Source organism: Lepisosteus oculatus, chromosome 9 (assembly GCF_040954835.1).
Source record: "Lepisosteus oculatus isolate fLepOcu1 chromosome 9, fLepOcu1.hap2, whole genome shotgun sequence".
Lineage (NCBI taxonomy): Eukaryota > Metazoa > Chordata > Actinopteri > Semionotiformes > Lepisosteidae > Lepisosteus > Lepisosteus oculatus.
In genome coordinates, this window is record NC_090704.1 from 16,039,495 (window position 1) to 16,059,944 (window position 20,450).

At 41.0% G+C, this 20,450-nt stretch overlaps 1 protein-coding gene across 2 annotated transcripts; it reads left to right on the top strand.

Moving 5' to 3' along the window:
* The first annotated feature begins 492 nt into the window (after positions 1–492).
* LOC102693029 (cytochrome P450 2J2-like) lies at positions 493–18,572 on the top strand. Of its 2 annotated transcripts, XM_006634826.3 has the most exons (9): positions 496–805; positions 2,943–3,105; positions 4,431–4,580; positions 4,706–4,866; positions 5,126–5,302; positions 9,861–10,002; positions 10,305–10,492; positions 10,804–10,945; positions 12,524–18,572. In XM_006634826.3, exons 1-9 carry the CDS (start codon positions 617–619, stop codon positions 12,697–12,699), a joined length of 1,488 nt encoding a protein of 495 aa, XP_006634889.2. In that variant the 5' UTR covers positions 496–616; the 3' UTR covers positions 12,700–18,572. The 2 variants fall into 2 exon arrangements, with proteins under 2 accessions (XP_015210913.2, XP_006634889.2); XM_015355427.2 differs by lacking the exon at positions 5,126–5,302 and having other exon boundaries at positions 493–805.
* Positions 18,573–20,450: the final 1,878 nt, after the last annotated feature.

A 20,450-nucleotide genomic window follows, 5' to 3' on the forward strand; every position in this document is an offset into this window, starting at 1 on the left:
GAAAGAGACTGCCAACAAACTTTCCAAATGATTTAATTAAGAGCATTATTTTTAGTGCTTAAAAAACTTTTACACTGATTCATTTTAATCTATGTCTTTAAAATAAGGCCAAGAATGTAATCTTTATTATCTCAAATAACTCATATACTTTTTTCCATCATCTGCTAAAAAAATACAGACCCTAAATTGTTTCACATTTAGTTTTAAAAGTTTAAGTTTAAAAAGACATGAGGCAGTACTCCCAAAACATTATCTATATCTGCACAAATTTAAACAGCTTCATATACAATTTCACTGTTATTCCATGTTCCAAATGTTATATCGTATTTGTTGTGCAGACTGACCCCATCACCCCCAGCTCTCACTCCACCCCAGGATTGAGCCAGTTGTGGTGGAATTGAACATCATGTCTTTGGAGAGCTCACAGCCCAGGCTGTGTTTATTACTTTAACTTGAACACAAACAGAAGGTTTGTCCAAAGGGGATTGCAAAGGATTGTGAAATGAGAACAGATTCCGCCAAGTTAAATAATGATTAATCTCTTCCAAAAAAAACACACCCACATTTTCAAAAACAGTGTGATTGTAGTAGTGAATAGCAAGAATATCTCATTAGCATGTTGCATTATATTCTGGAAGGGCTTGATGCCCAAAGTATCTTGCTTTTCCTTGCGGTGTTTCTGCTGATAATCGACATTGTCAAGAACAAGAATCCCAAGAACTTTCCTCCCGGACCCTGGGGACTACCCTTCGTGGGGAACGTCTTTAATATTGATACTAAACATCCGCATATTTACATGGGAAAGGTATGTGATCTATTTTTATGGGATTGAAAATTTAGATTTTCCATTTATATAAACATACATGATAATTGCTAATCATAGAAATAAACTATTCTTTGACGGCTAAATGTATTGCTGTTGTTTTAGAACGACTTGAATTGCACTTTGTGTTTTATTCTGTTTGCCTTATTGTAATTTAGTTATATTGTACTAAGTCCCTTTTGTATATACTGTAACGCGACGGGTTCAGTGAGGATAAAGACAGGAATTTGGACTCTTGTTGACTGAAAACACGACGCTTTATAAATCAGACGTGTATCCAGCTCAGCGACCACAAGGAGAGAAAAAAAAAACAAGGTGGTAATTGTATAAATGTATAAAAGGGGTGCAAAACCAGGGAAACTATTTACATGAGTCCAGGCGATCTCACGACTGTGCACACTGGTTCTGCAATCGGTCAGCTGCACTGGCCAGTGGCCGTCGCCATCGAATAGCCTGGCTGGTTTCTGCCTCTCGCATTTCCTCAGCAGCCACCCCACCAACCACCCGTCCAGGCTGCCCAGGAGCTGGTTCCCGCATGCTTGCCCCAAGACATGCGGCTCCAACAGCGGGCAATGCCCACTGCCAGCTCCTCCGCTTCCCACTCTAGTCAGCCCACCTGCCCGCCGCGAGACAGATCCGTTCCCCCTGCCCCACCAACTACCACCGGCCCAAGCAATGCAACCACCCACCTGCTGCAACCAGTCAAAAACCAGGATACAGTCCTTGTGGATTTGGGTGAGGTAGAAAGGGTGTTTTACCCTAGCAGCCCCAAACTGCAATGTGAGTGCCTGCTTGCCGAGGACCTGTGCGCACTACCCCGTCACAGTCCTCAGGCACAGGCTGGTGGTTTCTCATCCTGGGGATCCAGCTGCCTTAGTGCCCAGCAGGATATTGGTCTGCAGCAGGCTGATGGTCGAGTTGATGTCGACCAGGGCCTGGCAGGGTCTGCCCTGGATGAAGCAGGGGAGAAACAAACCCCAGCTGTGGCCAACCCTTCCCACGGCAGCAGATGGGGTGAAGCACTCCTCCTGGCTCTCTGGAGCGGGGGTGGTGTTGTTCAAGGGCGGCTTTCCCCCCTTTAGGCCACCCCACTCTCGTTTCCCTACGGCCTCTGAGGGCTCTGGGACTCCGGTGCCGCCACTCCTGGGCAAAATGCTCCATCTCCCCTGGGACCAGCCGTTTGCCCAGGCCATCTGGAATTGGGCCTCATAAAGCTGCCATTGCACCTCCCCATTATAGTGGCTCAGCTGCACCGGCGTCTCTGTCCCGCCACATCGGTTGGGTAGATGCGGGAAATAGTCCTTTCTCCGCTGGGTAGGCTGCTGTCGAGTAGCCCTGATAAGGGCTGTGGCCATCGATGGCACCGAGGAGCCGTTCTGACCCCTGGCAGCTGCTGCTCACACCCAGAAGGCACTTTAAGGGGTTGCTTGGCTACCGGGGGAACCGGCACTTCTCTGCGTTACTGGCTAAATTTATTGCTGTTGTTTTAGAACGACTTGAATTGCACTTCATTTTTTATTATGTTTGCCTTATTGTAATTTAATTATATTGTACTGAGTCCCTTTTGTACATACTATAACGCTACGGGCTTGGGGAGAATAAAGACAGGAATTTGGACTCTTGTTGACTGAAAACACAGCTCTTTATAAATCCGACGTGTGTGTGTCTGACACAGCAACCACAACAAGAAGAGAGAGAAAAAAACAAACAGGCTACAACACACTGGTGTCAATTCGGGTACAGTTACACAGGTATAGGGTGGTAATTGGGTACATGTATAAAAGGGGTGCAAAACCAGGGAAACTGTTTACATAAGTCCAGGCGATCTCGCTACTGTGAACACCAGTTCCACAATTGGTCAGCTGCACTGGTCAGTGGCTTTCCTAGTTCACGCCCTGGACACTCCTCCTGTCCAGCCCCTTTTCTTGCTTTTCGGCCACAACACCAGGGCACTACAATACATTTAATGAAAAACTTTGTTATTCATGCCCCTTGATAAGGGTGTAACACATAATTGTAATACTTAAAATTATGACTTCTGCTAATTTATTGGTAGGGCAATGCTTATCTCTGAATTAAAATGAACAAGACAAAATAATAATTGTCAGCATTTTCCAAGCTGGCAGAAAACTACGGTGATGTTTTTAGCCTGCGCCTGGGAAGAGAGAAAATTGTGTTTGTGATGGGCTATCAACTGGTGAAGGATGCTCTGGTTAACCAGGGGGATGCCTTTGCTGACCGACCCTGTGGTCCATTTGCTGATGCAGTGTATGGTGGATTAGGTAAGAGGCTTTGGTTGTATTTTCAATTTTTGTTATAGCTATCAATATCCCTTATGTTCTGTTTTCTCATCTAAGCTGTTACCCTGATATACATTATGTAGTATATGGATATGAAATATAAGATATCTTACAGTGTACATAAAGTATATATGTATGATATTTGGACCTGTAGAACTTCAAATACAACATTTGTTACAGAGATCTTATGTGACATGCTATACCAGAGTTCTGCCTTTTTAACCTTGGGTGTCATTTGAATGATTTTTATACAGCACAGAAAATGTTGAATCCCCATGTTACAGGACTATACTACTGTATATTATACAATCTGATAAAAATTTGCATTGCAAATAAAAGTTCTTTAAATTAAGGAAATATAGTCATACTGAACAGCTCAAGATAGTAATGTTGATAAATATCAAATGTGAGTAACAAGATAAAAAGTTTCTTGATTATCCAGTTTTTCTAAATATAAATAGATTGTATTTGCAACTGTATGTATTGTATTTGCGTTCTAGGAATCTCAAATTAAACAAGACATATATAGTATCAGACAAAGTCCCAAAACTGAGTTCTAAGACTAGTTAGCCAAGGTGGTTAACCAACCCTCATGTAGAAAAAATAAAAGAACTGGACCATAACTGATTTACACTAATTTATTATAGCTTTTCACATCTTTCAGGATGCAGTTTCCTGATTCCCAGTTCTTGCCTCACTACAGCCATAGAACATAACGAGAGCAAGGCAGGCTGAAGCTGGGAGGTCTGACTGATTTTCCTTGACAGTTCCGTGTTAAAATATTTTTATTTGTAATGTTCCAGTTAAAAGAGACCTGCTCCCAACTAAATAAGTATTGTTTTTTTTTTGTTACAATATCTTTTGTGATCAACATTGTAGCAACAACAGGTTTGTTCAGGATAAAGGACAAAAGGGGACAGTGTAGGCACACAAGCACTTTCTTTTATTCTCTTTTACAAGAACACCAACACCAGGTGCACACATTAGGGGACAGACAGAACACAGATTTAGGTTTGTAACTCGTTAACAGACTACACACTTAACTTATGGGACGCTAAGCTTCAGAGAACACAAGAACACAGCTAACCCCAGACTCCCCCCGGCTACAACCCCCAGCCTGCGCTGCATTACCCTCAGCGACTGGGTGCACTTCCTCCTCACCACCTGGCGAGGGTGCTACAATATCTTCAATTTATTTCTAATTTCATTGTTACTGTATATAATACCAGCAATTTAAAATAACTAATGTGTAAAAACTTTGTTATATTTCATGTTAGTTCAAAGAGTCATTTGTTACTATCCTACAGGCTTGTTCTTAAGCAATGGATACCAGTGGAAAAAGCAGAGAAGATTTGCTCTTTCCACTCTGAGAGACTTTGGACTGGGTAGGAAGACTTTGGAGTCAGTCATTTCCGATGAGAGTAGATTTCTTCAAGAGGCTATAGAGGAAGAGCAAGGTAATAACTTGAATTTAAACCATTGTAATTAATTACATTCTCTACTGTTCATTTTAATTAGAACAATGAACAGACTCCAATAATAACCACATTTTATGTTTTTAAAACTTGTTTATGTTTTAAAGGTAAACCTTTCAATCCCCATCTCCTTCTGAATTGTGGCATTTCCAATATCATCTGCTCTCTGGTTTTTGGACACCGGTTTCATTACAGTAATAACAGTTTCCAGAGGATGCTGTATATGATGTCAGTTATTATGCATTTGGAAGGAAGCATATGGGCCCAGGTAGAAAACATTTTTCTTATTGAACCTCTTTGTGTGTACAGTTCCTGTATTTACTCTACTATGAAACATCTTAGAAACATCAACACAGTTAGATGTTTTGTCATTGCACAAAGATTGTCACAAGAAAGAAAAGCTCTAATGCTATAAATCTATCCACACCACCACCACAGGATTTACTGTTAATGGGACTAATACCATCAATGTATGAAGAAGTAGTTTTAAATTACAACCCGATCTCTACCCTTTATTTTGTCCTTAGCTGTATGATGCCTTCCCTTCGATTATGAAGTGTCTACCTGGACCGCACAAACAGCTTTTTTCATACCACAGAGAGGTGAAAGCCTTTATCAGAGAACAGATTAAGAAGCACAAGGAAGATTGGGACCCATCAACACCCAGGGACTACATTGACAGCTACTTGACACAGATAGAAAATGTAAATGTCTTAAGGGCATCTCTGTAAATTTTCCGGGTGCTAGATTCTTTGCTTTCATATACTGTCTTTTTACCTTACTGGGTTCTTAATTTAATATTTTGTTTTGATATACTTTAGTTATCTATCTGTAGCTGTGTTATCTTTGTTGAATGGCTGATTGGGGGAACAATACACATATTCTAATGTGTTGGGAGATGACCTCTACTATTACTAATCGGTACCAAACCACCCTTTGAACGTCTGTACAGGGCAGAAGACCCATCATAAATATGTTCTCTCTTAGACAACTGAAACCTGAAACCATCATGGAGCAAAATTGTGGCTTTACCCGCTTGGCTGAGGGCAGGCCTCCTGGCCAAAGGACAAGGAGACAAGGACCCCCATGCAGGGTGACCAAGGGTTAGCTGCAGAGGTGAAGTTGGGGTTGAGGTTGGAAGCAAGAGACATGCGAGAGAGCTAGAGAGAGAGAGAGAGAGAGAGAGAGAGAGAGAGAGAGAGAGAGAGAGAGAGAGAGAGAGAGAGAGGGATCTCGTAGGTATTTATAGCGTTTGGGAATGACAAATGCCCAAGATGAAAGCATCATGGAGCGAAATTGTGGCTTTACCTGCTTGGCTGAGGGCAGGCCTCCTGGCCATAGGACAAGGAGACCAGGACCCCCATGCAGGGTGACCAGGGGTTAGCTGCCGAAGTGAAGTTGGGGTGGAGGTTGGATGCAAGAGACATGCGAGAGAGCTAGAGAGAGAGAGAGAGAGAGAGAGAGAGAGAGAGATAGGGATCTCGTAGGTATTTATAGTGTAGATTAAACCGATTCAGGGACGCCAAATATGTAATCATAGTGGCTCTCTGAAGGCACCAGTTCTGTAGGGTTTGGGCATTTACTGAGACAATTATTAATTGTAGCAGTAAATCACAAAGTTGATTCTTTTGATGGCTTTAGAATCCAACCATGCGACATAACTCAAACAACGCGCACACAGGTACTAATACACGAGGATACATTTATTAATACATAGAATATGCATGTAAACTTAACAGATCTTATCGAGAGGGTTATCAGAATACAAAAGGTATATATTCAATCAGTTACAAAGTGTTACACATATCAAGAGGACATACGTTCAGTATATCATTCATTAAGACCGTTTCGTAAAGTGAACTTCGTTACAACTTCTACATTAGATACTCAAACAAGTACATAACTCTTAGGAATTAAATTGATATCAACTGGTTGGGATAACAATTGAATTCTCGAGCTGTAATGCATTGAAGTTGAATACTCATCCAATTTTTGGGGATTCAGATCTCCTGCGGGCACAAAGGAACAGTTGCAGGCTGTTGCTGTCCAATCCGCGCTCTCTGGCTCGGTGCCAGGCTGTGCTGTGCGGCTTGCGACGGTGCGCTGCTGATGCTCACTGTTGGCTTTAACTAGCAAAGTTTGTGCACAGGAGAAAAGATGACTGTGGGTCCCAGTAAGTCAGGAAGAGGACCGGTTCGTTCCTGATGAAGAGCTAGTTCTGAATAGTAATTCAGCTGTCCACAGTTCCGACCTGTTCACGAGGCCTGCTGCTGGTTACTCTCTGGCAACCTCAACTCTAGACTCTAAGAACAAAGGAAAGTTCTGGCACTCGGACACACTGGCCGTTCCGTGGTTGTCCGGGCTGAGTCTCAGGATGGTCAGGAGGCCCGCTGCGAGAATGTCCTGCCCTTGGGAGACTTCTGCTCCTGGGCCGTCCTGCCCTGGAATTCTCCTTTGAATTCCCTTTAGAATTGTTGAATCTGAATCTGAATCTGAAACTTGTTGAATCTCTCAGGCTCTCTGTGTTGCCTGTTTTTACCTGGAGGAACTTCAGCTCATTGATTGGCTGAAAGTTCCATGGGCATCAGAGTCCCACGTGGGTTACTCGGCCCTACCAGTCCCTGATTGGTTGATCAAGGTGAGATATGAGTCACTTACTCCTGACACTTAGTAATGCAGTCCAGATGTCCAACTGGCACTCCCTAGACAGATAGGCGCCAATGGATGACCATTGATCATGATAGCCAGGCTTAGCTAAGTGCATCCCCCTTTGGGAGCTGTCCTTATCAAAAGAAAACATCTTGCATGAATGGTTTCTCTGTGGCTGCACCACAGAGATGAACAGAGAAATGGGGCCTCATTTGGGAAGCTCAGAAACACTTAATTCTGCCTTATTATTAAGCCTCACCGCTACAATAGCGTGAGAAAGATGAAAGCATCATGGAGCGAAATTGTGGCTTTACCTGCTTGGCTGAGGGCAGGCCTCCGGGCCACAGGACAAGGAGACCAGGACCCCCAAAAGAACCAAGCAGGACCCCAACCCACCAATGCAGAATTATGAAGCATGGAGGAGGTGAGAAGGATTCATGGTATGAACTGTGGGTCATCGCAGAGGTTGAATGGCAGCTAGGGGAGTGTTTGTTTAGGGTTACTGTATGTAAAGAAGGAAGGCTTCTGAAGACCTAGGCGTGTTGCTTATTAAAATAAATGCACATGAGCAGCAAGGAGGCAGCCTTGAGTTAGAAGAAATGTCTGCAATAGCTCCGGATTTGCGAGAACATGTAAATTGTAAAGGAAGTCACCAGTATTATTAAATTTTTATCTGAATGGATAAAGGTCCAAATTTCCAATTGTACCCCCAAAAGCAGCAATTGAAATTGAAGATTCATTCGCTGTATTTGTACTGTGAATAGAATGAAGGACAGAGGTAAAATGGCAACGTCTTGGATTTCTATAACCATTTAATTTGATAAGAGTCTCCTGGGCAAATGGAGTGAGTGTGTAATGCTGAGGCATATAAACCTGTTGATGTGTAACCTCTTGGTATCTGAGGCAGTATAAGAACTAACGGCTTGGAATCTGGAACGGGACTGAAAGCGCTGTTGACCACTCAACGAATACATGTGGGCACTGTGGAAAGGAAAACAAAAACTCCAGTTGGGAGAATATAAACCTCTGGGGGGGTCCAACCCAAATGAATACCCCCCTCCAGGCAGCTAAATGTTTGAGTATGGGTCGGCCCTGTAGTACCGTAACTGAGAACATGCTGAACTGACTAAGAAGCAGGTGTGGCTTGAAAAGTGAAGCAAGAGTGGAGGTTGGCATCAGCAGTATCGCAAAATGAGAAGAATGAACCCGGGGCCGAACTGGATGCTGGGGATAGCGACACAAGTGAATAAGGGACACAAGTAGGACCTACCTGTACGAATATCAAGCTTTGGTAGCAGCAGAGAATGAGAGGGATGGATCTGAGGCCAAACTGAACACCGGGCGGGGATCAAGACACAACCAGAGGAGGACATGAGACATAAGGGCTGAATTGGAAAGAAACATGAATGAGACAGGGATGCAATACATGGGACAGCTGATGACTGGGCCAGAGGTAGGATTCTGGACAGACCCGGAACAGAGGAGATGGCCGCAGTTGCAGCGGAAACAGGAACCGGGGGCTGAATTGAATGTCAGGGACACAAGACACAGGACAACTGCTGACTGGGCTGGAGGTAGGACGCCTGATAGACCAGGGGCCGAGGAGATGGCTGCAGTAGCAGTGGAAACAGGAACCCGAGGCTGAATTGACTGTCAGGGGTAGGGAAACGAGATGCAGTTAAATGCGCAGGAGAAAAGTGAGATTAAAAGGACATGGAGGAAGAACAGAGGGGGCTTGAGATTCGTGAGGTGAAATTAGATGTGATAAGGAAAACAAATACAGACCACTGAATGAAGAAACGCAGGGAGATTGAGGAATGGATGGTTGTGGGATTGCAGTGAAAGGTGGCTCATAGGTTCTGATCTGCTGTGAGCTGGGCAGAAGCGTGTTGAAGAGCCACGGTTATTTATTACTCTTTCCGAAGTTCAAAGCTTTATTTTTTTTTTTTACTTTACGGTTAAACAGGCTTGTGGGAAGCTGGGGGAAATGCATGTTTGTTGCACTTTTGATGATGTCGTCGGGTGATGCAGAAGTTAACTATGAGCGCAGGATATGTTAAGTATATCTTTGATATGAAAATGAGTAATATTCCTAGATACATCCTGAACGAAAGCTGTTAAAATGTAGTTTAGTGACGTTGTGCTACTGTCCAGGTGACCTGCAGATGTTGAAAAGCTACAAAGAGTCAGATCAATGGCTAGCTGGTACGCATAGAACGAGAAAATCTGCACTTTCTGGCTGAGATCGGAGCAGCAAACGAGAATATTGATTGAATGGTGTAGGCAGCGTCGTAGTACTGTCTATGCAAGGACACAAGTTAGACAGCGAGAGTCATGCAAGAGAGAGAGATAGGGATCTTGTAGGTATTTATAGTGTTTGGGAGAGAAATGGATTATCAGGAGTGATTGCTAATTACTGACAGCTGAGTCTGATTGAACTTGGTTGTTGTCATCCCTCCCAAACTTTTTTAAACTCCATTTATAAAACTGAAACAAATTTATTAAATTCAAATTCTGTACCAGGGGCGTATATTTTGTACAGTCCACTAATTGTGTGATAACCTGCCACAAATATAAATTGATAGGATGTAATAATTTCAATCTACCCATCAGAGTGCAAAGGATGCAGCAGCAGGATTCCATGAGGAGAACCTAGTCTTGTGCTCTCTGGACCTCTTTATAGCTGGGACTGAGACCACCACCACCTCTCTACTCTGGGCTCTCCTCTACATGATCAAATACCCGGACATACAGAGTGAGTAAGCACACTGAGCTCCTAAATATATCAAGCCTGTTGCACCTACTGCACACTAGCCCTCAAGCATGTGAAAGTGAATCTGAACCACAAAGCAAGCATTAATTAGCACAAACAAAGAATATTATGAAATGAAATAAATGCTTTAGCTGGAATTTGTTTCTTTTTGTAATAGATTAATTGCATTATTCTGTTGAATGAACTGTATCTTCTTTTTGGAAAGTATCTCAGAACAGGTTTTAGTATTTTTTGGCATTATAAGATGAAAACTCTCTTTCCATACTTTGCCTCATGCGCCTCAGAGAAGGTCCAGGCTGAGATAGACAGAGTGATTGGAAAGGAACGGCAGCCCTCCATGGCAGACAGAGTGTATCTTCCCTACACTGATGCTGTGATCCATGAAACCCAGCGACATGGCAACACTGTTCCCCTGAATGCACCAAGAATGACCAATAAGGATACAACATTAGGGGGTCACTTTCTTCCAAAGGTGAGAGGGAAATAAAACATCCATTCTGAACATCTTTATGCTTGTTTTTCCATTATTCACAAAACCTAAAATATGAAATGGGTGTTCTGGTAGTGTGTTTCTCTATCTTTGTAAAGGTAGTTACAATCTGTTTATATATATGCAGTATATTATTTTTGTTCAAAGACAATTTATTGTAATTTTGCTTTGTAAAATTCAAATGTCAATGTATGTTCTGAAATGTGTATAAATAGTTATGTGCAATTGAATGACAATTTTCTGAAAGAAATACAAAACAAGTGTTATCAGCCCAGATGTTTCTAATTTTGTAGGGCACAACAATAATAGCAAACTTGACCTCAGTGCTCTTTGACAAGACTGAGTGGCAGACACCAAACACTTTCAACCCTGGACACTTCCTGGACTCTGAAGGGAAGTTTGTGAGACGGGAAGCATTCATACCCTTTTCAGCAGGTAATCATTTTTTGATCATTGATAATTATAAGGGGGGCATGCAGATCAATGGTTAGCATTGCTGCCTCAAAGCACTCAGGCTCTGGGTTCAATTCTGGATCTGGAGTTCTGTCTGCATGGAGTTTGTATGTTCTCACCATGTTTGCATGGGTCTCCTGCAGGTACTCTGATTTCCCATAGTCCCGGTACCATTACTGGTACTGTAAATTAATTGGCTTCTGGGAAAATTGACCCTGATGCAAGTGTGTGCACGTCTGAGTTTGTGTTTGTCTCCCATGTGATGGACTGCCACCCCATCTAGCATGTATTCTGTCTTGTTCCTATTACTGCTGAGATAAGTTCCAGATCCCATACAATCCTGAATTCGAAGAAGTGGCTAGAAAATGAATGGATGATAAATATAAGAAATAATAGAAAATTAGCTTTATTTTCATTACTTACACAATGAATCATATGTAATTTGCTTAATGAATATTAAGTTTCACAAGATTGAGAGGCATAATTGTCTACATACTGTAGACTACTAATTCTGTTTTTCTCATTTATATAGTCAAAGGTAGCAGTGGCAAACAGCTTTTTGTCCTTTTTAGAGCAATAGTTACCATGATTCATTATTCCTATGACATTCAATATTTTGCTAGTAAGATACCTAGTATAACCTATAGTATGCAACCACAAACATGGTTTGGGGATCACCAAAAAAGGATATCAGCTTTAAGGAAAAACACTTCCTATGCATTACTGCTCTGGATGAACCTCCCTACCTCAGCTGTTCCTTTTTTTCAGTCAATTGAATCTGAGCATTACTCAGATTACTTACTAGCAAAATATTGGATTATTGTAGAACTAGCTTTTACAGTAGTATAGTAAAGCTGTCTGTATGGATAAAACAGCTTAATTGTGCGTATTGCTTTTGTAAGGTATGTTGCTACCGACAGCACTCTTGGGAATAGAAGAACTGAAGCAGTTTAGAAACAAAAATAGTTGTAAGGAATCCAAGTGAGGAAGTAGGAGGATCCTATGCAGACTAGAGAGAGGGAGTAGAGGCAGCATAAATACACACATCCATATGAGTTTGTGGTCAAGAGCAAACCAAGTCCAAAAAGCCAAAAGAGGTAATTTGAGAGGGTTTTCCAAAAAGGGCAAGGTAGGGGCTCCCTAGGAGAGCAGAGAGTTCTGAGGGTTTAAATAGAGATGAGAAAAAATGGCACAGCAGTTGATGATGGTTAACAGGTGTGGAGGCGCTTGTTGTGATTAGTCAGCTCCTGGAACTGGTTAGCTCATTTGTAGGTAGATTTCCGATGACTGGTGGTCATGACAATAGTATTTTTGGGCCTTACAAGGAGCCCTGCCTTGGCTGTTGCACAGTCCAGCTACAATATATTGCCTAAAGCAGGGTATGCCTTTCAATAAATCTGAATATTAATAACACATTAAGAGATCTGTCAATCCAAAAAGAACAATGATAATCCTGTAAGATTAGTTTTATTTCTTACTCTTAAACTTCTCTGTGTGGTTGACAAAAGCCTAGGCATCGCTTGCACAGAACCAGCTTGGACATACTGTATCTTTTTGCAGGAGGGAGGATGTGTCTGGGAGAGCAGCTGGCTAGGATGGAGCTGTTCCTGTTCTTCACTTTCCTTTTACAGAAGTTCACCTTTACTTCCACTGATGGCAAACAGCCCAGCATGGAGTATAAGCTTGGAGTCGTGCGGAATCCACTTCCATTCAGCATTTGTGCTGTCTCTCGCTGACCATCCTTTATTTACCTGCAACAGAATGTATACTTTTCCCTAAACTTATTTCATTGGCAGTGTCATGTTACAGTTTTTCCCAACAGCTAAGAAAGCTCAATTTTCCCCAAACTATAAACACAAAATCAGAAACCCACACTGATCTGTACAAACCTCATACATATCTGACAAAAATCAAACACTCTACTCAAAAACATATCTTTAATCTAAATCAAACTTTCCCTTCAAATGGCACACAAAAGCCATCAAATACACAGACACCACTGCATATCTCTTACACACTGGTGAGATCTATTCAAAACACTACTGTAAAAACCTGTTACTGCAATGAATCAGGAACCATATGCTTTTTTAGAACAACCTCTATACATTTTGAACTTTGCAATATCATGCTACTGTAATCTACATAACTTAAGTAAGTGTGCAGGTAAAGTAACACAATATTAAATTTAAAAAAATTCCTGAATGTACAGTACAGTAAACTGAAGTTTGATAAAAAGGAAATGTAAAAAATACACAATTCAACAGCAAAGTGCAGTAAAAATATTTCCCAAGTATTCAACTATGTAAAACAAGGAAAATAAAACATTTGGTATTGTTGTAACAGACAAATAAGTTCTGGATCCCGAGATGAAGTTTAAACAGCTGAGTTTTATTGTATGCAAGGAACAATAAGACCGAAGTATTGTAAGAAACACAGGTACAAAGCTTCCAGTTTATATAGCACTTTTCAGCTGCTTCTGACGTAGTTCATATCCATGGTAATGGGGAGAGGTCACTGTGTTCGGACAGACCCCAGACTTTGACCACTATTAATGGTCAGTTTTAGGTTTTCTTCATTGGGGGGGGGGTCTCTAGCTGGCATCTGGAATCCTTATCAGTTATCCCCCTTTCCTGCCATAACTCTAAGCCTGGAATGTCTTGTGTCACAAGAAGTCCAGTCCTTGTGCAGAAAGGAATCAGTTAACCCCTCCTTCACATCTTATATATATCTTCAGTATAAAGAAAGCAAAATCACATTTATTCTGCCTCAACATCTGGTCTCTGGGCTGGTCAGACCAGAGAATCTAATCTACATCACAGGCAATGTAAGCCCTGGCCAGGCAGGGGGGATGTACCCCCTGGTATGCCTTATCCACCCCTGCCAAGACCATTGCCTGGAGAAGGTTTTCCCACTCATATGAATTTCTGTCATTTGTAATTTCCACTGCCATGGCGAGAAAAACTCCTATATAGGGTTGAGGAATGGGGAATAGCGTGGAAGAAAAAGATTAGAGCACTGGTATCTCAAACATTTTGGACCAAGTACCACCCCTGATCAAACCAAAGCATCCAAGTACCACCTACAAGTCATCTTCTCATAGGAACCACAGAAAATCTCAATGACCAACATGAGCGTGCACACACACTCACACACACATATAATAAAAATAACACTGAGCACTTAGATAATTTGGATTGCACCACCTTGTAGCCATTTTCCGACACTTGCTAACACAAGCAGTGCTGTCTGAGTCAGGTTCAGCAACAGAGCTAGTATCTGTGGCTGATAGAGTGACTTTTTTAATTACCAATTTTTCAGTGCACACAACAAATTTCAAGGGTCATCTCGCACCACAATTTGAGAATAAAAGATTATGTATATTATGTAGAAATACAGTAAATCACTAAAAAACATTACTGTAGTAAAAGTAGGCCATCATATAGCCTGCACTATATACTGCTGAAATTACCGCCTAAATATTGGATGAAGACTTATTCCAAGCGCTGGTCTTTGACTCTTTCTGAATTCCTTTCAAAAGGAACATGGTAGGCTTGTTTTGTTCGTATTCTGTTGTGTCAAAGGATGTGCTCAATAGTTGAAATGCTGATTTGGTCAATTCCTTGAAATATACCCTCATCTTCAATTATTCTGTTCTGAATTTCTCGCAGACGAATGACATTGTTGGCTATGACCATGTTGACAATTGCAGTTTCTTACTCTTCTGATAACAGCCGTGGTCTGCCTCCATGAGCTTGTTGTCTCTCAGTTCTGCAAAAATAGAACAAGTGCTGTGATGCTACAGTCATCCATTTTTACAAAACATGAGTACAATTTCCAACTTCATGTGATACAGTACAGTAATATAATGTATTTCCTCACTCAGCTCCACACAATATTACAGTACAGTAGAGCAAACAACAGATAAGAGAGCAGAGTACATCACTTCAATGTTACAATAGATATCAATAAATTTGTTATCTGAAGGTCCAGATTTTAGATGCTACCGTGAAGAGGCTCAAATTTGGCTGTACTCTTTGCCCAGCTTCCCTCATTGTCATTCCATGGACAAGGACAACTACAGTAGCAGGGATCTCATCAGATACAAATGTTCTCCTTGCCCTTCCTTTTCCATCTCCACCTCCTCTAAGTTGTACTCTTCCTCTGACTTGAGCACTTTCTGCATTGTTTGGATCCATTGTTCCAAAGCATATGAACTCACCTGTGGCCCTTTTTATACATCCTGAGGTTCTTATTGGTGTGTGAACAATTTTGCTTATTGTGCTTCACATCTAAAGAATTATGTGTTAATTTAGTTCAGATTGTGATGACATTGTGATGATTTTTGAATGCCAGTATTTTCTACAGTAAATGAGCACATGGTGCAACCCGTGCTTTGTGAGAAGATTTGTATGTAGTTTTGCACAAAAGGTTCAACAAATTTGTGTGAATACAGGTGAATAGTGTTAATACTTTTGGGAACTGAGTCTTTCTTTTGGTAGCTGATGTAATGGTTTGGGACGTTTTGCTCATAGAATGAGTTTTAGTGTGTAAGTGATTGAGAAAAACTGTAATAAATATAATATAACAATATACAGTATAATATATTACAACATAGTACTGTCAGAATTTAATTTGTGTGCTCTTTATAGTTGTTTTAAAATCTGTGCCTTAAAATTTGGGTTGTACTCCATATTTTGATTATCGTAGTACTGAAATTAGTCACAGCAGTCACATCTAGAAGTGCACTGGGCACATGGGCACGTGCAGTACACCCTAAAGTACACTTATAAAGAACATACTGTACCTAAAACATGTGTAAACAACGAGTGCATCTGTGAAAAGCAATTGTCATCTAGATACACGAGTACAGTGTTGCAAGATTAATATGTATGAAGTGGTGTGCTACTGTAGGTTTTTAGATAGAGAAAATATCTTGTTGCAGATTGCATCCCAGTTGGGCATTAGTGTCAAGCTTGTCTAGTTCACACATGATTTTAGAAGAAATAAAGAAGTGTTACAGAAAAGAGAGCAGAGCCCTTGTAATGACTTTTAAAAATACATCAGCTGTTGGGTATTTGTCAGATTCTGAAATATGTGTAGTAAGTACAATGTGTTGGGAAGTGAAAAACAATCTTGACATACAATCTTTAAAGTGTGAAAATCCCAAGTGATTGTAAATAGAGATTTCCTATTGCCTATTGCCTATGCCTCCAAGTGTGGATTTTTTTCTTTCCAAATTTTAAACTGGCCTTGTTAAAAAAAACATAGCCTATCAATTCTAAACTTTTGGTTATGGAGAAAAAAGCAACTGATGTAAAAGGAAAGTCTTGGGTAATTAATTAATAACGATCCATCACCAGTAATTTCTAACCATCAGTACCATTGGTAACATTTACTTGCCAGAGACAACAGCTCATCCCCAACAGTTCATCACCAATTTACAGCTCATTACCTTGGACTGGGGACAGAATGTTCCATTTTGTGTTGAGAAAGCAGTTGCACTCATGTAATGGGTATACTGTATGATTATAATTTAGTATAACTTCTTAGAATTACATGTTACTGTATTGTATTATGTTACTGTATTATAATTACAGACTGTTACTTTGGAGACATTAATCTATAAGGGTTTCCTCCTTATATACAGTATTTCACAGTAGTATAGGTTATTGCTGTTGCTGTTGATTTTAATATTATTATTTTACAGTTGAGTTTGGTTAATTGATTATGATGATGATGAACATGGACTAGGGAATACCAGCATAAAGGAAATTCTAAAAAATAGATTAGTACAGTACATCCACATGCACCTTTCCAGCTTGCTAAAAATATATGGCAAATTTTGCTAATGCAGAACTATCTATGATTTAATTCTGCATTAATTCTGTAAATATTTGTAATAAAATCAATACAAAATAAACTTTTTAGAAGGTGAAATTATTATTCTCAGTCCCAGAAAGCATGACTTTTAGTTGTAATGCTGTACACACAATATAAGGTGTAGCTTTTATGTTCATCACTTTCTGCCTTTTCTATGATACATCATTTCATCAGAACTTAACACCTACAAAAATGGCTTTTTCACTACTAACAGTTTTCGGTACAAAATGTTTCCAGAAAATTATGTGCAGTTTGTAGCTTAAATTATTGACTTCACATTTACACCTTTTCAAGATGTGGTAATTTAATGTCATACATTATGAAAGTAATGATTATTTTTATTGAACCAGAAAGTCTCCTTGACATCTCTTATTGAAGAGCGATCTGGTCAAAAAGGCAGCTGGAATACAATTGTAACACACTGAATATTGAAATACATTAAAATATAATTATTTAAAAATGTAGTTCAATTATTTCAAACACGTTTATTTAAACACATTTATCAATAATAAAATTACCATGAAAATATTTTAATGATCTTCAAATCTTCCTTATATTAGATACCTTTTTTGATATCAAAACCTTAAGGTTTTAAATAAGAAATAAGGTAAGATCTGACTTATGTGTGCCATTTGTATAGGTCTTGATTTGCTTTTCAGTTCAGTTTATGTACAGTACAAGTGCAATTACAGTAAATGCTTATTTGCATGTGGAAAGAAACTGTCTCTGAATCTGGAGGTTCATGTCTTTATGCTCCTATAATGCTTACCAGAGTGCAGGGGAGATAAAAGTAGGAAACCAGGATAGTTGTTATCCTTAGCAATAGAGGGAAGCTGTATTCAAGTGATGAACTGGGCTGACATGATCACCCCCTGTAACACCTTCTGGTCAGACAACGAGCTGCTGCCAAACCACACTGTAATCCCACACGTGTGCACACTTTCAATAGAGCACCTCTAATATGTAGTTTTTTCAACTGTCTGAGTTAGTAAATGTATTGTTGTGCCTTCTCCAGGAACTTGGAGCTGCTAACCATCTCTACGGCCACCCCATTCATGTGAATAGGGGTGTTGTCCCCAACCTGCTTTCTAAAATCAACAATGAGCTCTTCGGTTTTGCTGATGTTGAGGGAGAGATTATTGTCAAGGCACCACCCCACCAGGTGACCTGACCTAGCTGACCTCATCCCTGTAGGCCGTCTCACCATTACTGGTGATTCGGCCAATGATGATAGTGTCATCAGAATACTTGTAGATGGAGTTGGAGCTGTGTCTGGCTACACAATCATGGGTAAACAAGGAAAACAGTAGGGAGCTAAGCTCACAGCCCTGAAGGGGAACCTTTATTGACGGTCAGTGTGGAAGAAAGCTTTCCATCAACTCTCACCATCTGTGGTCTGTCAGTCAGGAAATCCAGGATCTAGCTGCAGAGAGAGGTGCTAATACACATATCATTAAGTCTGCAGACTAGTCTGGATGGATCTATAGTGTTAATAGCGGAGCTGTAATCAATGAATAGCATTCCAATGTACAGTATGTGGCAGTGAGAAGAACTGGGGAAACAGTGTCGCCAGTGGACCTTTTACACGGGTATGCAAACTGCAGGGGATCTAAGCACTATTTTAATAAAATATTTGTCCATGCAGCATTGGATAGCATGTTGAAGATTCAAGAAATGTTTTTTACACAAAAAACAATCATTAAAAAAATAAAATATTTATTTTACAACATTCCAATTTGCAGTTCATTGCTTCATCCCAGCAGCAGAAGCTGATGTCATGGCAATCAATTTACTAACCATGTAGGACCATAGTGTGGTCTGGTCATGTCATGAATTGTAACTGCAGTCATAAGCACATGCATTGAGCTAAGTATCTGCATATATTTTGACTATGACCAAAAACCCTGGATTATAGCCACCATGGAAAACTGTAGCATTGAATTCTGTAGCTTTATTGAATTCTTGTTAGCGGGTAAAAGGAAAATGTTCTGCTGTAGAGTATGGTATGTGCTTAGGTTTTATTTACTGTATGTGTTTTATAAGTGAATATGCATCTTTTATTTATGATTTAGTAATTTGTGGATTATGTTTTATCTAAATTTCTTTAGCTCAGTATTTGTAATGCGTGTTTTATATAGCTGCAAAGGGAATGCAATTACGTAGCAAAATATGAGTGTCACGACTATAGTCCCCCCTCCTTAAGGGTGCTCCAGCCCTTTCACTAAAGACTTCATTCCCTGCACCTGTTTCCCATCCCTGCCCACCTTAAAAGCCAGGCGCTGACGCTCTTCCGGGCTCTGCACCTGATTTCCATATCGTGCGAGTCCGGGACCAGGAAGCGCCTGGTCCCATTAAGGTTTTAACCTCGGTTCCCGTTCCTGTTCCCCGTCCGCCGGTTCCGACCTGGCCTTCGTGGTTTTTAATTCTTTCCTCTGATGGATCTCCTGGTTTTACTCTTGGATTGTTCGCCTCGGCCACACCTCCCCCGTGCACCAGCGCACCTTGGACACGCCCCCCTGTCTTCAGCCCCGTTTTCCTGCATGACGTTTCCCCAGTGTTCCCCCACTTCGTCGGATTGTGTCGTCCGCATAGGGTCCGGAAAGAACTGTTCGTTACAGAATGCAGAGCCAACACCTGGACCCCGCGGACGGCACCTTGGCAGCCTGGATTCCATCGTTTTTTTTTTCTCCCTTTTTTTTTCTTAGGGCTTCGGAGCCGCCCTGAAAAGGAGGGGCGTACTGTCACGACTATAGTCCCCCCTCCTTAAGGGTGCTCCAGCCCTTTCACTAAAGACTTCATTCCCTGCACCTGTTTCCCATCCCTGCCCACCTTAAAAGCCAGGCGCTGACGCTCTTCTGGGCTCTGCATCTGATTTCCATATCGTGCGAGTCCGGGACCAGGAAGCGCCTGGTCCCGTTAAGGTTTTAACCCCTGTTCCTTGTCCCTGTCCGCCGGTTCTGACCCGGTCTTCGTGGTTTTTAATTCTTGTTCTGATGGATCTCCTGGTTTTGGACTTTCTCGTGTGTTTTTGGATTTTCCCTAAGGATTACTCTTGGATTGTTCGCCTCGGCCACACCTCCCCCGTGCACCAGCGCACCTTGGACACGCCCCCCTGTCTTCAGCCCCGTTTTCCTGCATGACGTTTCCCCAGTGTTCCCCCACTTCGTCGGATTGTGTTGTCCGCATAGGGTCCGGAAAGAACTGTTCGTTACAATGAGTTACATTTTGCCACTTACTTGAAATGTTTGTGGTGAGAAGTATGTTAGAAACTGATGGAATTCCCTGAATCTCCATGAAACTATACAAAATATGTTTGGAACCAGACTGAAATGAAATTTGTGAGACACCCACAGCTATTTCAATTTTCTTTCCCACAAGCTGATAAAACAATTCGGGTATTCACAGCAAGCATGTGTATATTTTAAATCACTTCCTTTTCAATCAATTGTTCCTGTTTAAGCACTAACACAATTGGTAAGATAGCTCTAAATTTAGTTAATTTAAGAGGGACAGTGTGGTTCTTTTTAAAATAATGAAACAATTTGAGCCACTTCTGTTCAAAACCTGTTAGGGAATTAAAACCTAAGATCGTGAACTAGATATAATT

Bases quoted from the DNA above. Each gene is read 5' to 3' on its own strand.
- LOC102693029 (XM_006634826.3), top strand. From the start codon at position 617: ATGTTGCATTATATTCTGGAAGGGCTTGATGCCCAAAGTATCTTGCTT. The intron at 4,867-5,125 runs GTAGAAAACATT...TTTTGTCCTTAG, and splicing joins AAGGAAGCATATGGGCCCAG to CTGTATGATGCCTTCCCTTC. The intron at 10,493-10,803 runs GTGAGAGGGAAA...CTAATTTTGTAG, and splicing joins GGGGTCACTTTCTTCCAAAG to GGCACAACAATAATAGCAAA.